This window comes from Lagenorhynchus albirostris, chromosome 12 (assembly GCF_949774975.1).
Source record: "Lagenorhynchus albirostris chromosome 12, mLagAlb1.1, whole genome shotgun sequence".
NCBI classification, from domain to species: domain Eukaryota; kingdom Metazoa; phylum Chordata; class Mammalia; order Artiodactyla; family Delphinidae; genus Lagenorhynchus; species Lagenorhynchus albirostris.
Window position 1 is genome coordinate 34,497,250 of NC_083106.1, and position 25,507 is coordinate 34,522,756.

Genomic DNA, 25,507 nt, shown 5'->3' on the forward strand with positions numbered 1-25,507 from the left:
AAATGACAAAAATCCTGAAAAAAGCATTGTGCTAGGGGATTAGGTGGGACAAATGACAAGAAAAGATGCTCAAAATGATACGGTGCCGTTCATTAACTATTACTACAAGTTAAAGGTTATGTGTACAGTGTATGTGTTAGGAACATTAAAAATGTCATGTCCCTTTTCCATAGTTTTGTTGCTTCAGATGACAAATATGGAAGCCACACTTCCATAAATTAGTATAAGAATACAAATTTGGGGAGAAAATCAAGAAACAAACAAATACAAAGCCAGGCGTATTAGTATCTCCCAAGAGAGCTAGCGTTCACAGCTACTTATTTCTTGTCACCCTAAATATCCTACAGCTACAGCAACATATACCCTAAGACATCTGACGTGACCTCCGCACAATGCCTTGGGGGGCACACTGACATATTTTTCCTTTCTGAGATTCAAGCAATTTTCCAAAGAAAAAATATTGTGCTATACTGTAGCAGAGGGTTCATAGAAATGTCAAGTTCAGGTTTTACCTGAGTCTAATTGAAAAACGTAAAAGATTTTATAAACCATCTTGTTTAACGGTTTCAAATAAAATACCCTAGCAGAGGGCTACTGGTTGGTTAGCCCTTACTTCAATACGAGCACTGCTATTTTCTTTTATTATTTTAACTTGTGGTAAAAGTGCATAACATAAAACTTACCTTCTTAACCATGTTTAAGTGCACAGATCAATGGCATTTAGTATATTCACATTTTTGTGCAACCATCACCACCGTCACTCTCTAGAAATCTTTTCCTTTTGTAAAACTGAAACTCTGTATCCATTAAATAGCAATTTCCATTCCCCCCTCCATGAAACCACCATTCTATTGGGTTGGCCAAAAAGTTCATTCAGGTTTTTTATAAGATGTTACGGAAAAAGCCGAAGGAACTGTTTTGCCAACCCAATACTTTCTATCTCTATGAATTTGATGATTCTGGGTACTTCATATAGGTGGAATCATACAGTATTTGTCTTTGTGATAGGATTATTTTACTTAGCTTTATATTCTTAAGGTCCATTCATGTTGTAGCATGTGATAGAATTTCCTTCCTTTCTAAGGTGAATAATATTCCATTGTACGTCTATATACCACTTTTTGTTATCTATTCATCTATTGATGGACATCTGGATTGCTTCCACCTTTTGGCTATTGTGAATAATACTACTATGAACATGGATGTACAAATATCTCTTTGAGACCCTGCTTTCACTTATGTTGGGTATATACCTACATACTTGGAATCGGTGGATCATATGGTAATTCTGTTTTTAATTGTTTTGCCAAACCACCATGATGTTTTCCATAGCAGCTCTGTCATTTTACATGATCAGCCTTACTAGTAGTCAGAAAAGCAAAAGGATACCATTGTTAATCCATCAGAATGGCAAGTCTTCAAAGGACTGATAACATCCAGTTTGGGCATCAGGAAATAGGCATTTCCTATTTATAAGGAAATAGGCATTTCTGATACACTGCAAATGTGAACTGTTCAAACCTTTTTGAAAAGTAATCTGGTAGAATACATTAATTTTTAAAATGTGCACATCCTTTGGTTTTTCCATCCAGTGTTTGGGACTCTATTTTATATTAGATCTCACAACTACTGAGCACTTACCAGATGCCAGACACAAGTCTCAAGAGTTTTATACACACATTAACTCCTTGCTACATCACTCCTTCACTACAACTCTGTGAGGTAGTTACTGTTATCATCCCCACTTTACAGATGAGGAAAATGGGATATACAAAGCCTAAGTAATTTGCTTAAAGTCATACAGCTAGTTAAAAGCACAATTAAGATGTGAAAACAGGTACTCTGGTTCCAGAGCCTGTGTTCTAAATACTACGATGTATCGATACTACGTCTTTAACCTCTGATAGAAAGGGAGTGCATCAGTTCATTAACATTATAGAGATTTTTACTGTAGTACTAAGAGCAAAAAGGGGAAAACATTTTGCTATCCATGTGTACCATTATGTTATATTGGTAGTATGCCATTATGGTATCCATTCGTACCATATCATATATACCATCACTGACGTTAAAAATAATGCTTTTTTGGGGCTTCCCTGGTGGCGCAGTGGTTGAGAGTCTGCCTGCCGATGCAGGGGACACGGGTTCGTGCCCCAGTCCGGGAAGATCCCACATGCCGCGGAGCGGTTAGGCCCGTGAGCCATGGCCGCTGACCCTGCGCGTCCGGAGCCTGTGCTCCACAACGGGAGAGGCCACAACAGTGAGAGGCCTGCGTACCGCAAAAAAAAAAAAAATTATGCTTTTTTGAAAATTAAACAAAGAAAAAAATAAACACCAAATCTAGAGTTGAACTGAGATGGTTTTGGTTTCCAAACTAGTTTAGTACTCTTTTACTTAACTAGGCTGGCACTGCAACTATTAAACTACTTTGAAGACTGTGAACACAAGAAGAAACAATGGTTCTGTGAACATACAATCCTTTGAAAATGGAGGAAACCTGCAGGAATGGAAGGAAAGGGTGTTAAGGCAGGAAACAAAGCAGGAGGAGGGGCACTAAGGGCACACAACATGGTTGGAAGCCGAAGGGCAAGGGAGAGACATTAACTAGGAAAACTGCCTCTCCTACACATTTCAAAGCAAAATTAGAAAAACTGGACAAGCGTGAATCCACCAAAAGTTTGCCCAAGAAATACTTTAGTAAACTGCATCTTAGCTATTGAAACAAACCAATTTGAAACAAACCAAAATTCCTTTATGATTTTGGTATTGGTTGGAAACCAGAGGAGCATGACATCAGATGTTAACAGTCTGTACTTATTATTTTGAGGAATATTTCACTATTTCATACGTCCATGGTCCATAAAAAAGTAATTAGCTATCTAATTAGCGTTCTATAAATGAGGATAACAATTTTTGTTCACAGGTTGTAATTAATTAGATATTTTAACTACTGATCCTGAGTATGCATACATTTTTCTATGACTCATTTTTGGAATTAGCAATTATTCATATTTTCCAAGTATGAGTTCAGTATGTTGATATTTCCTTGCCTAAAATGTGATATTATTCAAAACTCAGTGAAAAATAAGTTGCATTGTGCTTCCAGACATTAGATTTCACATCATACAAGAGTAAAAGGGATATCTCATTTTAAAATGTATGTTTTGCATTGAGATATAAAATGTAATTGGACTCTGTTCATAAACTATTTCCTAAATCTGATCTCTTGCAAAAATAAGAAAAGCAGGCTTTTCCAGCAGAAACAACAAATAAACAAAACAAGCCTTTACAAGATATATTTTTCAATTATGGCAGCTCGGGCTCACAGAGGCTAGAGTTATGACCGGGTGGTGTATACACAGTATAAACACAAGAGTTCAGTAATTAGGTTTGAGTTAATTTTAAAGTTTCACTGGCCTGATGTATAATCAAGCAAAAGGTCATTACCCACACTGGTACATTTCACACAGAACCTCAGCAGCTAGAAATGGAAATGGACATGTCTTTACTTAAGCTTGCACAAATCAATCCCAGAAAGCCTTCATATGAGTACCGGATTCTTTTTCTATTCATTTCAGAGCCAGTTTACTCACAAAAAAAAGTTTTCTAGCAAACCAGAGAAATCAGAAAAAAAATTAGTTAAAATATTATTAGCATTATGCTAGACATGCCTCTCTAGTCTAAAACAGATGGAGTAAAACTTTGGTTACACTTTCTCACTTAAATGTTTTTTGCCATAAATAGTATTGGACAGGGATTACCCTATAGAAGAGTACAAGCTTCTAGATTTTGAGCTTTTTTTTTTGGAAGAAGATCATTTGCATCTGTTGTTTTGTCAGCCTAGCACTCATTTCTACACAGAACTGCTACTCAAAGTGGCTCACGTGTCCCTTGGCTTCAATAGTGAGCATGTGACTGAGGCAGACCAATCACAGTACTCCATTTCCTCTGCCACAGTGATGGGTTCAAGGGTAGCCATGTGAGCCAAGCTGGGTCAATTTTCACCTTCCACGAGATTGGATGAATGGACTCTGAAGGAGAGAGCGCACTATCCTTTTGGACCAAGAGCAGCGTGGATATAGATTTAGGGCTTCCCAGAGCCAGCTTTCCCTGTGAGTAGAGACAGACTCACAGTAGCAGGGGAGAACAAGGCCAATAAACAGACACAGAGGCAGGATGACTTGAAATGGCAAGAAAGAAAGAGGAGAGAAGAAGATGGAGCCAATGATATTGTTCGAGCACTTAGAGCAAACTGTGTCTTCAGCAAATAGTTTACTTTTTGCTTAGGGTAATTTGAAATCTGTCTTTTCAAATATCCTGATGAATATACAGAAGGTAACAGTGACCTTGGTGAAAAAGGACTGTCAATGAAAGATAAACACTCAGATATTGTTTTTCTGTTAAAATAATAATTACATACATTTGCAAATAATTTTTTAGAAAAACTGAAAAACAGTAAGAAAAATGATAGAAAAGCATTTCCAATTTAGGACATGAGGAATGGGGTGCTTTAACCAAAAGGAAAAGGGAACTGAATAGAAAATTAAATGGAAAGTGAAGTACCTGGGGAAGAGAGCAGAAACTTAGTGGAATAACAAGTTTTGAAGAATTTCTCATTTACACCCATTTTGTACATGTTAATGTACACTGATGCCAGCCACTGTGCCAAAAACTTTATGCTTGGATTTGTCCATTAGTACAAAAATATACCACATTCTATTTGGGGTCTGCTTTGACAGCAATGTACAAGAATTAAACCATTAGAGTGGTCTTTCCCTTTCGGTGATGCTAAAAATGATACGGTTTTAATGTAAGCAAGTTTGAGGATGTTTCTGTTTCAATGAGGTCAGGGACTTTAATTGTAACCTGGCTGTATTTGCTTGGTCACACCTCTTGGGAGGCCTGTGGCCGAGGTAACCAGTCTTTTCTGTCAGGCTGTAACAATCTACAAAGTTAGTCTGTAACACTTCTATGAAGAAGTTACTGGAGTAGATAAAAAGAGAATAAGATAATGATCTATGGAAAGAATAATTCTTTTGTGCCTTCAAATGTGGGGTGTCTTCTTTGCCAAAGAGGTTTCAGCAACACCAGCAGTTTCAAGGAGTGACTGTGTTAGGGAGGTGGGAAGGAGGACAGGAGCATGAAAGGAGGAAGTGTCTTTTTTGGTGGAGAAATGTTTACTTTGTAATTAGCAAAGGACAAGAAGGCCCTTTTGGAAACTATACTTGGGGGTGCAGAATTTAAATTTATGCTGATGCTCTCTGAGGCTCTCTCTAGGGAACCCTCCTAATTGGCAGGGATCTCAGTTGGCTAGAACAGGCTGCACATGAAGCCAGGGTCTCAGGGTCATTTCTCCAAAGGGCCTGTTAACTCAGCTCTGTTCCACAGCCACAAGCTGTACCTTTAACCCTACTTAGCCATCTCACAAAAACACATTAGCATATCAACATGGTGGTCACAGAAAAACAGATTTGCCTTGAGACCAAAACAAAAAGTAGGCAGAGATATTTCGTTTTTGCCAGCATAAACAAATGTCTTTGTAAATGTGTTAGCAAACTAATGAAACTGCAGCTACCGACAGAAGAAAATCACAAAGATGAAAACTGTCCACACAAGCATATGCTACAAGTGAGCTGATCATCGATTGTCTTTACTTTGTGGACCAACATAAACCATGACACCAATACCTAGATTCATGATGGCAGGGACTTTTGTCTTCCTTGTCCATTGCTATATCTTCAGCACCTAAAAGTGCCTAGCACATAGCTGGTGCTTTAATAAACATGTGTTGAGTGTATGAAGGTATCCTGGCCTGGCCTTTTATTTATTCTTCCTATTCTGCCCTTTACAAACTGGAAAATACAATAGAAATAATCTCCTATATACCATCTCCTGCATCAACCACTGAGTGTTTTTACAAAGGAAGAGACACTACATTAGATAGGAAGAGAATGTTGAATAAACGAGCAATCACACTCATCTAATTGCAAACAAGAGAAAGACCTCTGTGGTAGATGGAGAAAATGGTTACAATTCTCCACTCATCCCTGTATGTGCATGCCAAGTTGCAAAGTAACTATGGGACTTCTCCCCCAAGAGGTGAAATCTATTTCAACTTTTGAATCAGGACTGGCCTTGTAACTTGCATAGAATATGGTGGGAGGAAAATTGTGCCAGTTCTGAGCCCAAACTCAAGAGGAACTGCGTCTTCTCTCCCTCTTAGAACCTTGTAGAACCCCTGGCCACCTTGAGGATGATAGAAACAGCAGTTTCCTCCGTCCTCAACCAGTCTACCACATTAGGGAGCCAGCCAGAACTGCACAGCGAATCCCAGCCCATATTACCCACCCACATTTACTGTTAAATAAATGGTGGTTGTTTTAAGCCTGTATGTTTTGGGGTTATTTCTTACTTATGCAGCAAAAGCTAACTTGAAACAACTTCACCCCGATGCACAGGAGCTAAACAATGGCAAGATCATTGTTTGGTTGGGGGCTGAAGAATGCTTTGTTTACTACAGCTACTACTCTATTCAACAGACTGACCAGTGTGTGTTATGTTACATATACCAATGGGTTGAAAAGCATTAGGTATTTATAAAAAAAATCACAGAAAGAGGGCTTCCCCGGTGGTGCAGTGGTTGAGAGTCCGCCTGCCGATGCAGGGGACACGGGTTCGCGCCCCGGTCCGGGAAGATCCCACATGCCGCGGAGCGGCTGGGCCCATGAGCCATGGCCGCTGAGCCTGCGCGTCTGGAGCCTGTGCTCCGCAACGGGAGAGGCCACAACAGTGAGAGGCCCGCGTACCAAAAAAAAAAAAAAAAAAAAAAAAAAAAAAAAAAAATCACAAAAAGGAAATCTCAGAAAGTATAAGCATTTGCAAGAATAATTTATTATAAAGATTGTTTTAGAATAGAGATGCTGCAGTATACACACCAACACAGCACAGAAGCCTAAAAATGATTTTTCTACCACCAAAGCAAGGTAGGGACTACAAAGATAATAACAACACTTAAGTATTTTCCCACTGTGAATAAAGCCCACCGTGAATTTTGACGACTATGAATGTCCCCAAAATCTTAGAGAGCCTACGAAAATGGAATGGTATGAACTTGGTATTGATTATAAAAAGATAAAAACTGCTGGTTGAATTATAAAAAATAGTATAGTACCTGGGATTGCAAAACATGAAATAAAAGGCTTCTTATTTTCTGCAGAACTTTTTCATTAACACTGAGAAATTTAAGAACATACAATGTAATTGTCAAATGTGCTCAAGGCGAGACACCTAGTAACTGTCATTTTACTTTTTTCAAAATCTATCTAGGTGCTGGATGTGATCCTTCAGCTCCATTATTACAGAGGGAAGTAAACTGTGCATATATAAACAATCTCAGCATGGTCTTCAACCCACAAACCTGGGCAACAGAGAATGCTTGCAAAGATCCTGCCATTGTAATGTCAATGTCAGAGGAATCAATGAAAGAAATTGGCGCCTGTCACAGAGGTGATAACACTCTTTTAACTATGTGGATAATAAATTTGGACACATAGCTGTGAAATTTGCAAGCTGATTGGATGCTTCAAAGATTAAGCTGTAATTGGTGGGAAAGAAACAAAGAAGAGTAAGAGTTGAGTAATATGGCAAAGGAGAAAATATGTAATCAAATAAATCAGTGCATAGGCCATGAGTGAGCATAACTGAAAAGGACCCAAAGATGAACCATGTTTTTATGAGGATCTTCAGAGGTTAGGAGTGCCTACATCCTTCAAAAACAATAGCATACCTGTATTAATATTAAAAGCCTAATATTTAAGTTGTGGCATATACAAACTGTAATGTTTTCATCAGTAACAATGGTACTCTAGGTCTAGTTCTAGTATTTACAAAATTCAGAGAGATAAAATTTTGGAGTATTAGGTTGAACCCTATGAAACTGCTTATATTTGACCATTTATAATCAACAAAAATGGCAGTTTCATATGGTTTAACCTAGTAGATAGGAGTGTATTAAAAAACAAGAGATGACTGTAGCCACATAATTTGTCTCAGTGGAGAGAGAGCTAAATAGTGATTAAACAAATGACAGCCCTCTCCATTGGGGACATTAAATGAAAAACTGGGCTTAGCCTTTAAGAGAAAGTCCATACATTTGTATTAAGGAACATTGCTCAGAGTGAAAGGCATTATTTATTTGCAATAGACTACCTTTCTTGGAGGTTTTAAACATAGCTAAATATTTTCGTGTGGTACTGGAATATTTGAAATTCAAATAATATTAATTTTTAATAAAATTGATGATTACCTTTGTAATGATTGGGGGGCAAAAATTTCCCCTCTGTTTCACCAAATTGTTCTTGTTACCAAAGGTCTGCACCATGTGCAGGCTTCCATTGGTGGCAATGAAAGGTTTTCACTGGTCCTTCCCAGAATCTAAACAAAAAACCCATTTGGGTAAGGACTAACATGGCCTCAAAGAGAGATTGTTGAGTTTATACCAGGGTTTCTCATCTTTGGCACTACTGGCAGATAATTTTTGATGTGCGAGGCTGTCCTGTGCGTTGTGAAATATTTAGCAGCCTCTCCCCACTAGATGCCTGTAGCATCCCCCTCCTCCAAGTGTGACAATGAGAAGTGTGCCCTGGGGAGCAAAATCATGCCTGGTTGAAAACCACAGTCTTTAACGCCACTCTTATCTCAGCTCTGTACTTTGTCGAATTTTCTCTGCCCTATGTTAAAGGGCTAGTGTACTGACTGGGTGTAGGGAGAGAGCAGAAAGCTCCCATCCTCCAGGGCTTAAACAGGATCAGTGTCTGTAGGCCAGCTGGTCCTCCTGCATGAGGTGATGGTGGTGAGAGGCCATCATCAAAATTCTCCAAGCCAGTTGGCATCCTACAATTTTGAGCTAATGACTCCTTCTATTTGGATTTTGAGAACTGTTCTGAAAATCTTGGCTAAATGTCTCGTTTTGAATTTGACTGAAGCTTTAATATGAATCCTTCCTGTATAAAACTCAACTCTTCATCACTGGAGTAGTTGTTATAAAGATCTTAAGAAGTTAACTAAAAGACAGAGGTGCAAACCTGGGAACAAAGTGGACTCGTTTTTTATTTGTTTCCTTTTTTAAAAACAAATTTTACTGTAACTTTAAATATAGTGCTCATGATAAATATAATGCATATTTATAATACTGGTATTTGAAAACATGATTAATAGCAATTTGTAAGTTAACATATAACACTTTTCTTCTATGTAAAACCTAGTAGAATTTTACAACTGTACTTTTAATTTTGGGAAGGCACATAAGGTGACCTTCAGTATGTTCAAATAATGCAGTAATTCCCACACTTGTTTCTTCCCTGGAAATGTCTCTGGACATTTTATTTATTTATATTTTAATGGATTCTTTTTCTCCTTCTCTGCTAGGAAGGATGCTATTTCTTCTTTACACCAAGAAAGTAGACCCTGCCCCATTTCTTCCATGACTCTGTTCTTCTCTCTCCTTTCTATCCCAAGATCATGTACTACATGTAATTAACTAGGATCTTATTCATGCAATTCACCAAAGAACAAAATTTCTTTCATTCTTTGTGAATTGCCTCAAAACCCATTACCTACAGGAAATTCTCTTCAGTTAATTAAAGGAATGTACAAATGAATGAGAAACATTTTGGTGATCTTCCTTTCTTTGCACCCTGCCTTCCAACCGAAACAAAAAAAATCACTCTTTTGCATCAAACGCGGACAAATATATGCTCCCCTGTTCTGTTTCACTTCCCCTTATCTAAAATGGTTACAAGCAATATATCAAAAGAGTTAATAAGTATGATTTGGCAGCCATTAAAAGTGCATTTTCTCCTTGTTTACTTCTATTTACAATATATTGTTTTAAGGCATATGTGATACTAGTATACATGTTAGCCTTCATAATCTCTTAAAATAAACGTTACATATCTTTGACATTTAAGATATATAATTCAATTGAGATAGGCTCAAGCTAGAAACTACTGCATTGGTAATAACTTCTTATTAAAGCTAGTAATTGATGGAGAAGTTAAGATATTAAAAGGCAGCATGCCAGGTAAAGGGAAATAATCCTAAATGTGCAAACAAGTAGTACATCAGATAAAAGTTTAGATTTGGGGCTACAGAAATGACATTTATCTCCTCAGATTAACTAACTATAACTATTCTAAGCATGAGAAGAATATTAGTAAAGAAAAATGTGTGTATGTGTAAGATTTTGCAACCAATTTTTCATATATATATGAAAATTTCATATATACAAATATGCATCTCACAACTAGACTAATCCATTCTGTTACTAAAAACTAGTTCCTCCTATTCAGCTTCTTCTTTGTGTACATTTTAGAAAGTCATTTCTGGATCTTATCATTCTTCCCTGGAGACCTTGCCTTTGGCAATTACAACACAGCAGAAAAATTCCTGAACACATGCTCCATACCTTTTCCAAATATGAGTTATCTACTTCTGTCTATTGTTAACCTCTTGGGCAGGGAAGATAGATGTAAGTTTAAATTCAAGATTTTCAGGCTAAATTTAAAAAAAAAAAAACCTTATCTTTTAGCTTTCTCATCTGAAAATGCTCAGCCATGAATCTAAATGATGTTATTTTATGAATCTACAGTCATTTAGGTGCAGCTCAAGTAATAGCTATTCTAGTGGTAGGAGAAATCATGTCTTCATCACTTTATTGTGTTTATATTTATCACTATTGTATAGCTCTGAGATATACAATATAAACAAGAAGACTCTGGGTAGTGTTATTATTTTGATGTGATATTTGATACAGTGGCATATCCAGGGGTCATAATTACTTTTCTATTTGGTTTCTTCATATTCAAATAGATATATTTTTGATATTTGAGTTACCATTAAGAGAAGTTAAGAAAACTAATAGGTTAGAGAAGTAAGGAATGAAGGGAGAAGTGGTTACCTTCCTATCTTAAATTTCTAGGCTACTTGAGAAATTATTTTTGACAGACATATAAAAAGATGAATGAAAATTAAATAAAAATGGAACTAAATCTTGAATTTATTATACATGTAATCCACATTTCCTACTTAGTAGTCTATGGATTATCAAATTTGAAAAAGAATAAAGCACCTAAAATTTTCTAGTTGTATAACATTTTCTTCATAAACGTAAAATGCCAATGTATCCTACTCAGAGGAGAAGAAACAAGGACCAGAAAGAAATTTTTAAGTCAAGCTTATGTTACAGGTTACTATTTTAAACTTCTTATGGCATTACTTATCTTAGTTGTTGCTAGTTTAAAAACTAACATTTTCAATGTTAATGTTTAAGTCAGTGCTAGCAAAATATATTAGAAGACCACATCCTCAAATAAAAGAAAAAAATGTAATTAGTATCATAATTTAATTTTTCTATTGGATGAGATTTTCTTCACTTATATTTTAAAAGCAAAGTATACTAAATACTGATTAGTAATGTAGAATCTTTGTGGAAAGAATAATATGAACAAAGACCACCTGTAAGTCATTAAATTTTAAGAAAATTTAGTAAACATAAGTAAATGTACGGCTATGGGAGCTTACCAACAAGTAGAGTGATGAAATATTTTATTTCCAAATCCAACTTTTAAAATCTAAGATGTTTTAAATTAATTGGTAACAAATGCCAGAAAGACCTTTTTCACTAGCCAACTTTCATTCCTTAAACCTAATTTTAATCAAAACCTCTTATAAATTTACAAAAACTTGAAGTTCCCTTAAAATAATCCATGTATTCAAAAAGTTTATCACATTAACTACTTGATTACTAATGGCAACGACATGCTGTATCCATCCTGATGATGGTCAGTTTGGTCTTTCGGTACAGTGAAAGACACTGCAAAGTACGGGGGACCCAAGTCCTTTCTTGTATGAGCAAAGTTCAAGTTTTCACAGCACCCTCTTCTGTGTTTCCATCGAAATTTTCCACACACCAAACCTCCCTTACTATGTGATATTGTGATTATCTGCTTAAACATCTCAACCTTTCACTGGACTCTGAGTATAACTTCAGGATAGGGATGGTACACTATTCAGTTGTGAATCCCCAGGGCTTAGCACTATGTGTGGCCATAAAATAAAAATTCAATAAAATTATGTTGAATGAATGAATGAATGAAATAAACAAAGGAAGTTCAACTACAGAGTCAGCCAAGCTTCAATAAACTGAGAGGATCATTTATAGGCTCACCAATAGCTACATAACATATTTGTAGGCAGTGGTGCTGAGGATTAGTGAGAAAGATGGAAAAATTATATTTTAAAAGTCAACAACTGCAGATCTTCTCTATGGAAGTTTAATCACCTTAAAGCATCAGATTAAATGATATATTTTTCCTTGGCACTCATACGACTTCAGAACAGCCCTTACACAGAGTTATTTAATATTGATTTGGTAGGTTCTATAATCTGATGTATGAAATTACTGTAATATGAAAAAAAATCTGGGGATAAAATGTCACGAATGCTTGTATTATACTTATAAAATATGTAACCTTTAAAATATGTTTAGCTACAAAAGCTTAACACCTAATTGCACTACTTTGGTTTGTAGGCAATGAAGAAAGGAGTAAGCTGATGGCTGGTATTCACCATGCTCGTGTATCAAATGTTATTGTTAGACCTTGTGTTTCTGAGGCTTCCCCTAAGTTTTCCAGGTACTAGGAAGGTAGATGATAGGAAAGATAATGGCCCAAAAGGAAGATATAGGCATATATTATATGCTTATAATGCAGCCCCCTTTCCTAAGATTCAATTAGCACACTTTTGTGTAGTTTAAAGTTCTGATATCAAGCTCCATTTTAAAAAATTACCACATCGATATTCTGTAATTTACAGCCAACATATTTGTTTGGTACACATTTTAGGGTTTTCAGACGTGAGTGATAATAATAAATGTTTCCTAAGAAATAAAGTGAAATTTGCATCAAATCATGAGGATTCAAACAAGCACATGTTAGTATGATTGTACCTCGTTCTCCCTTCTGACACTTCTTTCTCTGCACTGTACACTTTCTTGTCTCACTGGTGGGGGGACACAGGTTACCCTTTGCTGATGGATGCTGTATTATTTCTCGGACCCGTGTTTCAGTCCCTCTTTTGAAGCCACATGTTTTTCCTTTTTTCGTGCATGGACTCCAAGGACTCCATTCACTGGCCTCACAGTGCACTGAAACAGAACACCAGAAACAGCCTCAGTTCGCTCACACATAGTTTCACAATTGTTAAATAAACAAGAAGGCATGCTTCCATCAATACTTGCCCAAATTCTGAACAGAAATCCTGCAGAACAAAGTTGGGCAAGATGACTTAAAGATAAAACAAAGAGAAAGTGAAAGCAGGAATAGAATGTTTTCCACTTTTTGGTCCTCATATTATCAGGTAAACTCACTCTTGCATTGGGTTTACTTTTCACTGTAGATTTGATTAACCCAGGCATGAATATAATTATTCACAACTGACCAATGCTTTACAATTTCTAGAGCACTGCTACAATTATTGATAGATCCTGACCATAACTTGATAGGTTAGTCATTATTACATACTCGAGAATTGATTCTCAAAATTTAGTGTGCAACAGAATCACCCGCAGGGAGGACTTGCTAAAACAAAGAATGCTGGACCTCTCCCCGTCCAGAGTTTCCAATTCAGTTGCCTGCGGTGGGGCCTGGGAATTTGCATTTCTAATGATACACGTGATGCACATTTGCAGGTAGTGAGAACACACTTTGAGAACTTCTGTGCTAGAGAATGATTAAGCAAAAAATGAATTCAGGTGCTTGGCCTACAACTCAGTGCTTTTTCTACTTCATGTGCCTTTTCTTGAGTACTTAAATATTGTCATTTATTCATGGGTGTAGATCAGGCATAGCAGTATCTGTTTTAAGTGAATTCTGGTCAATTTCAGCTGATAAACTGCTTCTAGAAGTCACCTGACAGGCTGACTTTTAGGATGAACTGATATACTTTTTCTAAAACTTCTTTTGTAGATGTTTCCCTTTTTCTGTGTGTATCAATCTTTTCAGTTTTGGCTTTACAAGGTATTATAATGGATTTTTGCACTTCTAATAAAAATAAACACCTGCAAGGTGATATTCTTATATTTATGTTCATAAAATTTCCTGACTTACAAGGGAAACGGCTTGCAACAGTAACTCTTTCAGATGATATGACTCTCTTTCCACAAAAACAAATTCCCAGTAACCTCGCTGCCTTCTGATTTAACGAATCCTTATCTTAGAGCAGAATACTATTTTTCATACAACCTCAAGAAATATAACCTAAATGTTTCAGAAATTTAAAACCATTCACAATACATTTTTTTCACATGCTTTTTCAGTCACTTTCAGGTATCTGAATGCAACACAGAGTTGAATGGAAATGATTAGATAAGTGAATTTAAGTTTCTATGAACTTAAATGAACTTTACTGAACCACTTTCAAAGGAGTCTTCATGTTCAGTTGGTTAAAGAACAGAGCAACCAAATCACTTAATGGTATCATAATCTCTTGCCAGTTAAGGTCATATCTCTGATCCCAATATTAGTCATTAAAAAGTAGGGGAGCTTTGCACATACAAATAAAAACACCTCCAAGAAAGCAAATGGAAAAATAAAAATCCAAGTTTGTGAGCTGTAACTTTGTTCAGTATTCATTTAATGCCAGAACTACATGGACTAAATTAGAAAAAAATTACGTGATGTGGAAATCACCCAAACTTTTGTGATTTTCATAAAAGCAAAGGTGGTCTAGGCAAATGTACACCTAGACTTAAGAAAAACAGATTTAAAAAAGTACAACATAGGTAGCTATGAGTCTTTAGTCAGATGACGAATGGTTCTAAAAATGAAATTTTAGTGCCAATCTTAGATTATTCCATTGAAGAAGGAAAAATATTCACAACTAGCGAGTTCAGATATAAAGAGCCCTAATAAGATGGGATAGTTAAAAGGCCTTGAGAGGAGAAGAAATTTTCTTAGCTAAATACTTTCAAATGAACCTTTAATGTTAGTATCCAAAAAATATTTTTGGAAAGAATGGAAACTTTGTTGATCATGTAAAGACAACAAATAGGTTGATTTAAGTAGTATTCAGGTCATTAAATGAACAATATAGATCTGAGGCACTATTTGGTTAAGAGGTAATTAAGAAAAAAACAGAACTGCTCAACAGAAACTGCATTTCTTCTATCCTCTGTATTAAGAACAATCTTAACATTGGAACATTTAACTGTTCACTAATGAAACAAGTGTCTCAAAAGATGTTGTTAGCTCCTTGTCCCTGGAAGTGGTCATGGTGTGGTTGATCGTCAGCCTGGAATGCTGTAAAAGGGATTCTTGAACTGGAAAGAAAGTTGAATTGGATATTTCACCAGTAATGGTCTTACAACATTATTCATTTGTTCTCATTCTTGCTGCCTGACTGCATGGTTCCAGAGAGAACATAGCAAGGCCATGTTCTTTGCTACTCACTCTTTAGAGCTAGGTATCTTCCCTCTGTGACTAGTTGAACAGCACCAACTCTCCAAGAAGAGCAATGAGGATGGCAGAATGACAGTGCAGAAAGGAAGCACATTTCTGGAGCACAAAGTGGAAGAAATACATTCTCCTATAAAATTGGATTCAGTCGACATTTTTGCTTAATTTGACTTGCAAACCATGAGGAGTGGGTATGTTGTGACATAAATCTTTTACCCTAGCTCTGTATGAAGGTGGTGTTTTCTCTGTTTATGACATGTTCTCTCAATTTAAAATCTGGGTAAGAAACAAGTCATGCAGTATAGATTTTAGCAAAGGGAGAGACACATTCTTCAACTTCTGCCGTAGAGAGCTAGAGTAGAGGTACTAATTATAGCACTGACAATAACTCACGTTGTGTCCTTGGGATCACCATTTCAGCTCTCTGGGTCCTAGTTTTCATATTTGTTAAAGGAACAGCCTTTAATGGTCCTTTGTGATCATCAAGCAAGTCATCATTTTTTGTGAAATTCTGAGGCAATCCCACAGGCATGGTCCACACAAGTGCTTGTAGGCCAGATACCACGTGATGGGAGACATCCCTTATGCAGCAAGCAACAAGAGCCAGCTGGGAACTAAAGTTGATTTGCCTATTCCTATGTCCTAGGTCATTTACACCTATCTGTTCAATGAGCCTGATTCACTAAATGGCTTTTAGATTGCTAACCCCTATTCTAAAATATATAAATTTCTTAAACGTAATTGTGTTAACCAAACAGTCTGTCTAAATAGTATTATAAATTACCAGGAAGCCTTAATAGCTAATCCAACAGTGCCAGGCGTTAAATGCTCTCTGATAGGAAAGCATTAACACATTTAAATAAATGGACTTTGAAGGACTGATGCTACACCTTCAACAACTAAGAGAATCTAAACATTCGCCCCTTTCCTGGGTAGAGCAATATCACAGACTTTCTGCAACTTATCCTGAATTTCTGTCCTTGAATATTTTCAGAACTGTTTCCTATTTTCTCCACAGTTTGGAAGTTATCACCTCTAATCATCAGCCCTCAGGACCTACAGAGAGATGAACTTGAAGTGCTTTCTCATGTACCTTTTACCCTATTTCTAATTTATTTTTCTGTGTTTTTATTGACTAGAGGAAAAAATAAGACTGAACCAAATTGAGCCATGAGCTGTTTCAGGAAAGTTGTTTTCCAGATGCTTCTGAGATTATCTTTAAAATATCATCCATTTGTTTCCTTCTCACAAACAATTTGTTTAGAAATAAATGTCTCATGTGGACCTGAAATGGTTAAACCACCACTTTAGAGTTATTTTTCCAGTACTTAAGATTCTAATGGATATGTCTGTGGGGAGCCCAGGGGTGTCCTGGAGACTATCTTGCACTGAATCAAGGGGACAATTGTGTGCATTTGCCAACAGCACTGCAGTATCAAAAGGTTCTTGCAGCTCTTGCCCAGGGGATTATGAGATTTAGTATGCTGTTTCCCCATTTGGTTTAGCATCTGCTCCCCAACTGTTCACCAAGCTCGTAGCTGTAGTAGCTGCACACCATTTAAAACAGGGAAAATATAGCCTGACAGTGATCCGTTATTAGGCAAACAACTTGTCTGAGGAACCTCTCCTCCAGGAAACTCAGCCTGCAATTAATCAGGCCCTGGGACTGTGTCCTTCTGTCAGTCTAAGTCCAAAATCCTCTCCTTGTGTCTGAATACCTGTGCAAGCAGGGTGTTTCAGCAAAGCAGTGTGACAGAAAAAAGTGAGATTTTTTTTTCACCATATCAGATCCAGTTCTCGAAGTCTTTGATCCATCTACTGAGTATTAAAGGGCTGTATCCAGAGAATATGTTTCCTCCTTTTGGAAAATAAGTTTGGTCATTGGTTGATATTAGATCTAGGTGGAAACTCTTAACCTAAGGTGGAAATTTACTTCAAGATCAAATTGTGTGTGTGTGTGTGTGTGTGTGTGTGTGTGTGTGTGTGTATGGAAGTGTGCATGTATACATATAAATTACTATAAGTAAAACTTCATTAGATAATGACACAAAATAAATCTGTAATGATCACAATAGTTGAAACAGTTATCGATGGTCCCTAAGAAATAACAGTGCACGCACAGGGTGTTAAATTTACTGTGATACACGCTGAGTAAGGCCCATTAGGATGGTATCTTTGTAAAGAAGGAGGGAGCGAGCCTCTTAGAGGTGGTCCCTCAGGCTCTTGTGAGACAGCACTTTGAGCAGCGTTTCCATGGAGACTGACATTATCATCTCTGGTGTTTCTCATCCCTCCTAAGTCTTAGAGCTCCTCCTCACCAATACTGACGCACTCCATGGTATGGTTATTGGCTTCCAACCCTTCTGGGCAATTGTCAAGGCACTTTCCAAGGTGTAAGTAAAATCCACTTTTACACTTTGTGCAGAAATTTTTGTTGAAACAGGTATCACAGTCAGCTTTGCATTCTGAAAACAAAAAAAGAAAAGAGAAATATGCTTCCATTAGCGTCAGTTAAATATTTATTGTTGGTCCAGTTCTGTATGCTTACAACACAGGCACATGCAACTTGTATGTCAAACAAACACTTAGGCTCAAAATTATTTTGCCAAACGAAATTAAAGATTCCTCCATAGTCATTTAGTTGAGGTACACCACTCATTGATTTCAAAATTATTGTATTTATTGCCTTATGAAAAAAATTTTGACAAGGATGCTTATAAGACCAAGTGTCTATTTATGTTAAATGATAGTGAAAATGTTTCATTAGAACTTTGATGAAATGTAGTAGGATTTTTGTGCTGCTCTTGAGGTCTATTTTTTAATTTAACAAATATTTGATTGCCTACTGTCTGCCAAGCCCTATTCTAGGTACATTGACAGCAGCATACAAAAGAGAGATAAGGCCCATACCTCACAAAGTTTACATTCTAGGAGGGGAGATACAATAAACAATAATGATAGTTGATCCGTATATGGTGATTACTGTATGTCATACACTGCTACAAGTATTTTACAATATTGTCATTTAAACCTTACAATAACCCAGTGAGGTAGCCCCTATTATGATTCTCATTTTACAGAGAAGGAAACTGATTCAGAAAGGTTAGGTAATTAGCTCAGGACCACAGAGCAGAGTGGTCTTTGAAACTAAGCAGTCTACTTCCAGAGTGATAAGTGCTCTGGAAAAAATAACGACAAAAACAAAAGGTAGGAAAAAGATATAAAAAGTGACTGATGAGGGGAAGAGGTTGATTATTTTGGACAAGATGGTCATGGAGTGCCTCTGTGAGAAGGTGACATCTGAGCAGAATCTTGAATGAAAGGAGAGAGCCCGCCAAGCAAAGGTGTGGGCAAAGAGTTTTCCAAACTGCCAGGACGGTGAGCGTACAACAGTCATTTCAAAAGCCTTGAAGTGGGAAGATCTTGCAAGAAGGCCGGTGAGGTTAGTGCAAAGTGGTTGAGGGGCAGTCATAGGAGCTGAGTATGCCGAGGAAGGCAGGGCCACATGTGATGTATGCTAGAGTAGCGATATTTCCTAATTTACATTTCGAAAGGTTACTGGGTCTACGGTGTGGAGAGTAAACTTTCAGTCCAGATGAGATGTGATCTGACAGTGTTTCCAACATTTAATTCCAACTGATAAATAAATGTTTCAGTTGCTGTACTGGAATCCTTCTTGAAGCAAAAATAGCTGAATGACTTCTTTCAGTCATTAAATACTTGGATTTTGTGATGGTGGTGGGAACTCAGGTGGCACTGGTGCTTGTGGTAACTTTCTACAGGTTCAATGAATGATAACCACGTTCTCAGTTTTTGTTTTTATGATGAAAAAAACACCCCTCAAAACTGGAGTATTTTTTATAGTGGTGAAAATCTTCCTGTCCTAAGGGCTGAGTTCAAGTATGGTTTAGCCTAAGTGTCAGGTAAATATTATTATTTACTTAACATTGAATATTACAAATATGGCTAGAGGCCATTTCAAATTTGGAAAGTTCCCCAAGGATGAGATAAAAACATAATTTTGTGTAGACACTTACTTGTACACTTATTTATATCTGGATAACGAGTTCCATAATATCCACTTGGACATGAAGAGAGACACACTCCAATCTGCTTCATGCCAATTCTTTCCAGAACAAAAAATAGTTTGGGCTTACATGACAAGCATCCATTGTAATCTGAACATGTTGCACAGCCTCCTTGGCAGCCTTGACTGACGTTAGGATGCACTAGGGGGACAAATGTAGAAAGACAAAAATGAAAGTTAAATCATAGATATAGAAGTTCAATGACATTCTCTGGGCAGGATACACGTTTTCTTTTATTAGCTTTCAACTTGGTGGTAATGGGTGAATAAGTTGGGAATTTTTCCCTCTTTTCTGTGATCTGGTATTTCCCTTTAGTACATACATATATTGTTTTAATTTCAAAGTTCTAAAAATTTGAGCATTTGAAAAATAAGAATATATTGCCCCAAAATATTTATAGATAGTATATACCTAGTGGAAGTATTCTCACTGAACTAGCACCCTGGCAGATTAGAGACGGGTATTTTGTGCTCACTCATTGAAATCAATACGTATTAGTTTTGCTTTTCATTTATGTGGTGGATGTCTCTAATGTCTTCAAATAAGGATGACAACATAGACTGGGGCTTAATCTGAGTAATGACACTAATTTTTAAGATATCTTTTTCAACTCTGGTCTATTACAGAACACCATTTCACTCTCTGATTCAAAGCAAACTGATTCTGCAACTATGTAGCTATTCAGCACCTCACTCCCTGCCAATGCTTTCCTGAAACATTTCTTCTCACATGAGTTTAATATTTATCAGTTCAAATTGATATAATGATGAAAATGTGATTTATCTTATCAGTAGTTCCACGTGGATCATATGTAAGTATTTATAATAATATTTACTATAAGTTATGTTCAATATTTGATCTTTTGGGAGAGAAGTCTTACAGTTTTTGTGCCCTCATCTTTCATTTACTTAAGTGAAATATATATTTGGTGAGGACATGACCACTCTGTTCTAAGGGCTACTCCTACACATATCCCTGAGAATCCCAAGGTTTCTAAGAGTCACCCATATGTGTGGTGAGAATATTCATTAGCAAGTCTGAACAAATACAAACATTTGGAAGATTCATGTTTACTTGAGATCTTCACAACTTTAAACCTTTTTTTATGACTATTAACTGGTCATAGACACCTATGTGTGAGCTCATGGAAAATTGCTGACTGACGTGCATCTCTCATGTAGCTGGTGTTTGGGATGATTTCTTCTCCTAAGGTATTCTCTATTCATATACAATATTAATAGCTCTATGGTCCCTTCAGGAATTCAGAAGGGAATAATCCTGACCCTATGAGAAGCAAGGTTGAGGCACAAGAGTGCAAAGGCATCCCCGTGTTTCTCTGACTACTGTTGGTGCGGGGAGGGAGCTTGCAATGACTAAGTCTATCTTCACAGTGATGTTTGATTATTGCTAAGTTCTTTACTGCAAAAACAAATCCCACCAGGCTTAGTTAGAAGGGGTACCCATAAGCCCGATCAGCCTTCCCACAGGGGCGCACGGGTTAGCTGCAGAAAGGTCATTTGGTTGACCAGCATTCTCTGCCTGGAGGAAACCATCCCTGAATCAGCCACAGGAACCACAAGCAGCTCATTCTCATTCCAAGACGTTTTGTAAATAAACTGAGGAAATGTGTGGGGGAAGGGAAGTCTGCTCTTCCTGTACATGCTCCTCTGCGGGGTGGGGCGGACATCTAAAGTGGCACAGGAGGTTTAGACATTACAGGACCTGGGGGACTTGTAAGTGAATACTGCCTTCCAAGGAACAGGGTCATTTTTCATGCCAGGAACTCCAGCATTGGAGACTTACAGAAAATGTGTACATATTTTAATCTGGGAAAGACGCTAAAAAAGAAAGGGGTGAAGAGAGTTCCATGTGTTCGGAATCTAATCGACCCATTTCAAAAAGTGAGAGGTGTAGGTCAAAACCTGTAAAACCTTTTCATAAGAATTACTGATGGAAAACGGGACCTCAGTTTGAAAGAAAATCACTCCAAGCTCAGGAAAGTAAGTGACTGAATTTACATGAAGATGGACTGGATTGACCCACATCAATCTATCTCATCTCTGAAACGCAGTTGCTCAAAGGAACACAATTGTAAGTTTAAGCCCCTTGAAACTTTTGTCAATTATAACTTTAAATTGATAAGTTATGAAAATAAATATGACTTACATATTCTGAGCCTCAAAAACTGATATATCTTGAAATAAATTTTATTTAAAAATTTGGGTTTTGAATGCCTGGAAACTTCTGCCAGAGAGACCTCTGTATGGGTCCCAGGATTAGTAACAATTTTGCCCCAAATTATGAGATGTGCCAAAGTATCTTGCTTAATTCCCTCTTTAACACTTTTGCTGATGAACTGTAGCACATTCAAGTCACACATAGTACTACAATCACTCTTTTTTCCCCATATTTTGCCTTTTTAGACAAAAGTTTTGACGAAACAGAGTGTCGAAAAATTAAAGAAGATATAATTGTCCTAACTGGCAAAGAAAATTTCTGTTTGTTTTTAATCAGGGAATTTTGAATATGGGCACGTACAAATAATGGCAAACTTTACTTCTTCTGGAAGGGTTAAGTGTTATGCTGTGGGAAGCAAGAAAAATTGAGACTGTGAAGCTCAGATTCTATGATTCTAGATTCTTTTACAGTTGAGTAGCATGACATTTTGCTTTCTTGAACCCTGTACAAGGATCACTCAAATTATGCAGTTGGTATGACACAACTAGATACAAATTTCCCAAACTTCATCTTAAGGCAAGAGTTTTTACTTTTTATATGGAAACCACAGAAAACTTTGGTCTGGATTGACTGTAACAGTCCTTTCAGTCTTAAAATCTTATAATTCTAAGAGAGAAAATAGAATTCTACTTTGTCATGCTGCTTCTTTTTCCCCCACTCTAGTTATACCTTCATTTTCTATTTCTGAATCACTTTTTTTGCAAACAATGTTCTGTACTACTATTTTATATGAGCATTGGAGGGGTTGGTGGTGGGGAGGTTTCACAGAATATCTAACATTTGAACTTAATCTTAGAAAATGTGTTGACGTTATGAGCATGTAAGTGGCCATGGTGGGGCTGGAAGCAGGAACACCACAATTACCCCATCAAGGAGACTGGCACGCGTTCCATGCAACTTATGCTTAAGTAGTGGTGAATGGAGGTGTGAGGCACATCAAGAAAACTGGAAGCACAGGATAGATCTAGATTATGAAACCCCTTGTGGGCTCTGCCAAAGAAATTATTCTGTAGCTTTGGAGGACTTCAATCTGGTGAGTGATACGATCCCACCTGCATCAGAAAGGCAATTTCCCTGGCAGCACGGCAGGCATGGAAGCTAGGAGAAGACTAATGTAAGGATCAAGGTAAAAAGACTGATGAGGGCTTCCCTGGTGGCGCAGTGGTTGAGAGTCCGCCTGCCGATGCAGGGGACATGGGTTCGTGCCCCCGTCCGGGAAGATCCCGCGTGCCGCGGAGTGGCTGGGCCCGTGAGCCATGGCCGCTGAGCCTGCGCGTCCGGAGCCTGTGCTCCGCAACGGGAGAGGCCACAACAGTGAGAGGCCCGCGTACCACAAAAAAAAAAAAAAAAAAAAGACTGATGAGAGCTTAAAATATAGCAGAGACAGTGCAATGTGGTGAGAGAGGGATGCATATTCCAAGGATATTTAGGAGGTGGACTCAATCAAATATGCTGACCAACAGAATGTGGACTGAATAAGTGAGAGGATTTGTGTTTTACATCTGGCCAGTGAAGAGAAAGGAAAGGGACGGCTGAATAAAAGCCACAGTTGAAGGGCTGTGGCAAGGTACATAGAATAAGAAGGTCTACAAATATAAACGTGGTTTGGGATCACTGATTTTGCAGATTTTGTGAACTGTCCAAAAAGTGATGCTTAGTAGATGGAGCTTAATATCGTGATGGTTGCTAGAGATGTACGTGAGAGTCTTTTAATTAGAGAAGAGATCTTGAAAGGGCGAGGTGCCGAAGATGCCAGAAGAAGGAATTGTAGTCCAAATAAGGAAAATATATATTATCAGCTAATTTTAGTAATACTGCGTGTTTCTATACCACTTTTGCTTTCAATTTTTACCACTTTTTGCATGCATCTCATAGAAAGCTAAATTAACCGTGGAAACTGCCGTTAGTAAGGGTAGAAGCTATCACAATTATTTATTTTGGAACCCCAAACTAGGACTCAAAGAAATGCTGTAAACTGCTGGACAAATAGTGAACTTAGATCAAAGGTTAGAACCTAGATCTTTGATATCTGGTACCAATCTGTTTATATATAAGTAAACTCTAGGTGTGTAACATGGGTATATATAAAGTGAATAAATGGGCAGAATTCATGGGAACTTTAAATTGGGACCTTCTGATTACAAATGCTTCAAATACATGGTCAAATTTGTATATCTTTTCCTAAAATTGGGAAAGAGGAAAGTATCTTTTCTTAATTTGTATACGAAAGTTAAATGTGAAGAGTATACCTTAATGCATAACTTACACCAACTTTCAGTGTCTGAATTGTCGATACTCCCTGTGTAAGTGACTTCAATTTCTCTAGCTGTTAGGCAAGTCTTCCTATTTCTGTTTGAATCTTGTGATGTGTAACTGATGCAACTATTCCTAAAGGCTATTGTCATGATAGTTAATTCAACTTTTTTGATAAAAGGTGCAGAACATAGAGTTTTAAATGGTACTAGAGCATTTGGAAAATACACAATCTTTGCTATTTTCAATGTTTATGATATACCAAACCAACTGCAGCATTGGAATCTAAGTTCTGTTTCTGTAACAATTTAAGTGTAAACTTCAAGGATTTCCCTTACTTTAATCCCTTTCTACAGTCCAACTGCAAATGTTAACATCTACTGTAAATTGCTATGCAGAAGAAATCCATTATTGCATGCTGCCAATTACCTCTGAGAGTCATTTATCTGTGGCTAGAGAATTTCCAGAAGTACAAAATTTAACAGACTTTAGGTTTATAATAGGTTTGACTAAGTTCAAAGGAAGTGCTAAACACATGAAGGTAACATTGATTTTATAATTCAGATAATCAAAAGTTAATAAATTAACCAATTTGATAAATTTATTTTTAACCAATGAAACATACAGATTCTCCCTAAAGCATTCTTGTCTTTCCAGCATTCACTGTCTGCTCTTCTCCATGTAGTGGCCTTGGGAGACAGGGTAGGGAGAAGAGACAGGTGAAATTCTATAATCAAAGTTACTTTTACATCTATCCTTTCATCCATGTCCTCTCCTTTTACAAGGACGTTCGCATGACTGGAAGCTTCTCGAAGGCAGAAATATAGTCGGTCTAGATAATTTCTTCGTAATTTTCCGGATAATTCTCAGCTTCTGCACAGGGTAGCTGCTTACTGAATAGGTCCTCATTAGAGGTGTTTTTTTTTTTCCCCCTTTGGCCATACAGCATGCAAGCTCTTAGTTCCCCGGCTAGGGATCGAACCCGCACCCCGTGCAGGCGAAGCGCGGAGTCTCAACCACTGGACTGCCAGGGAAGTCCCTTCATTAAAGAGTGTTTGATTATTGAATGGATGAAAGCAATAAATATAAAATATAAGCCATTTATTTGTGTTTTTTAAAAAAATAACGATGTTAAAGCAGTAAATATTTAACGGAAAGTACCTATAATAATTGACTTTAGTGAACTGCATCTATGAACACATAGTAAAGAAACCAAGTTTAAATCACATACATTTTGAGGATGCTTAATTATGAAATAAATCATTCAAAATAACATAATGAAAGCTTTTCTAGGTGTCATTTACTTCAGTTATCCATTCACCTGGTGAAAATGGAGACTTTTTTCTTGCCTAAGTAAGGACAGCACATTTCTATCAGATCTTGGGACTTGATTGTTATAAAATCATTTTTAAGTTT

The 25,507-nt window shown here is 37.1% G+C and overlaps 1 protein-coding gene across 1 annotated transcript in view; it reads right to left on the reverse strand.

Moving 5' to 3' along the window:
- The window catches only part of RSPO3 (R-spondin 3), a 77,026-nt gene that overhangs the window by 25,430 nt on the left and 26,089 nt on the right, over positions 1-25,507 (reverse strand). The window contains exons 2-4 of the mRNA XM_060167785.1: positions 19,550-19,741; positions 17,831-17,977; positions 13,007-13,204 (exon numbers count right to left, since the gene is read on the reverse strand). Coding sequence (XP_060023768.1) covers positions 13,007-13,204; positions 17,831-17,977; positions 19,550-19,741 — 537 coding nt within the window. The remainder of the gene's footprint in view (positions 1-13,006; positions 13,205-17,830; positions 17,978-19,549; positions 19,742-25,507) is intronic.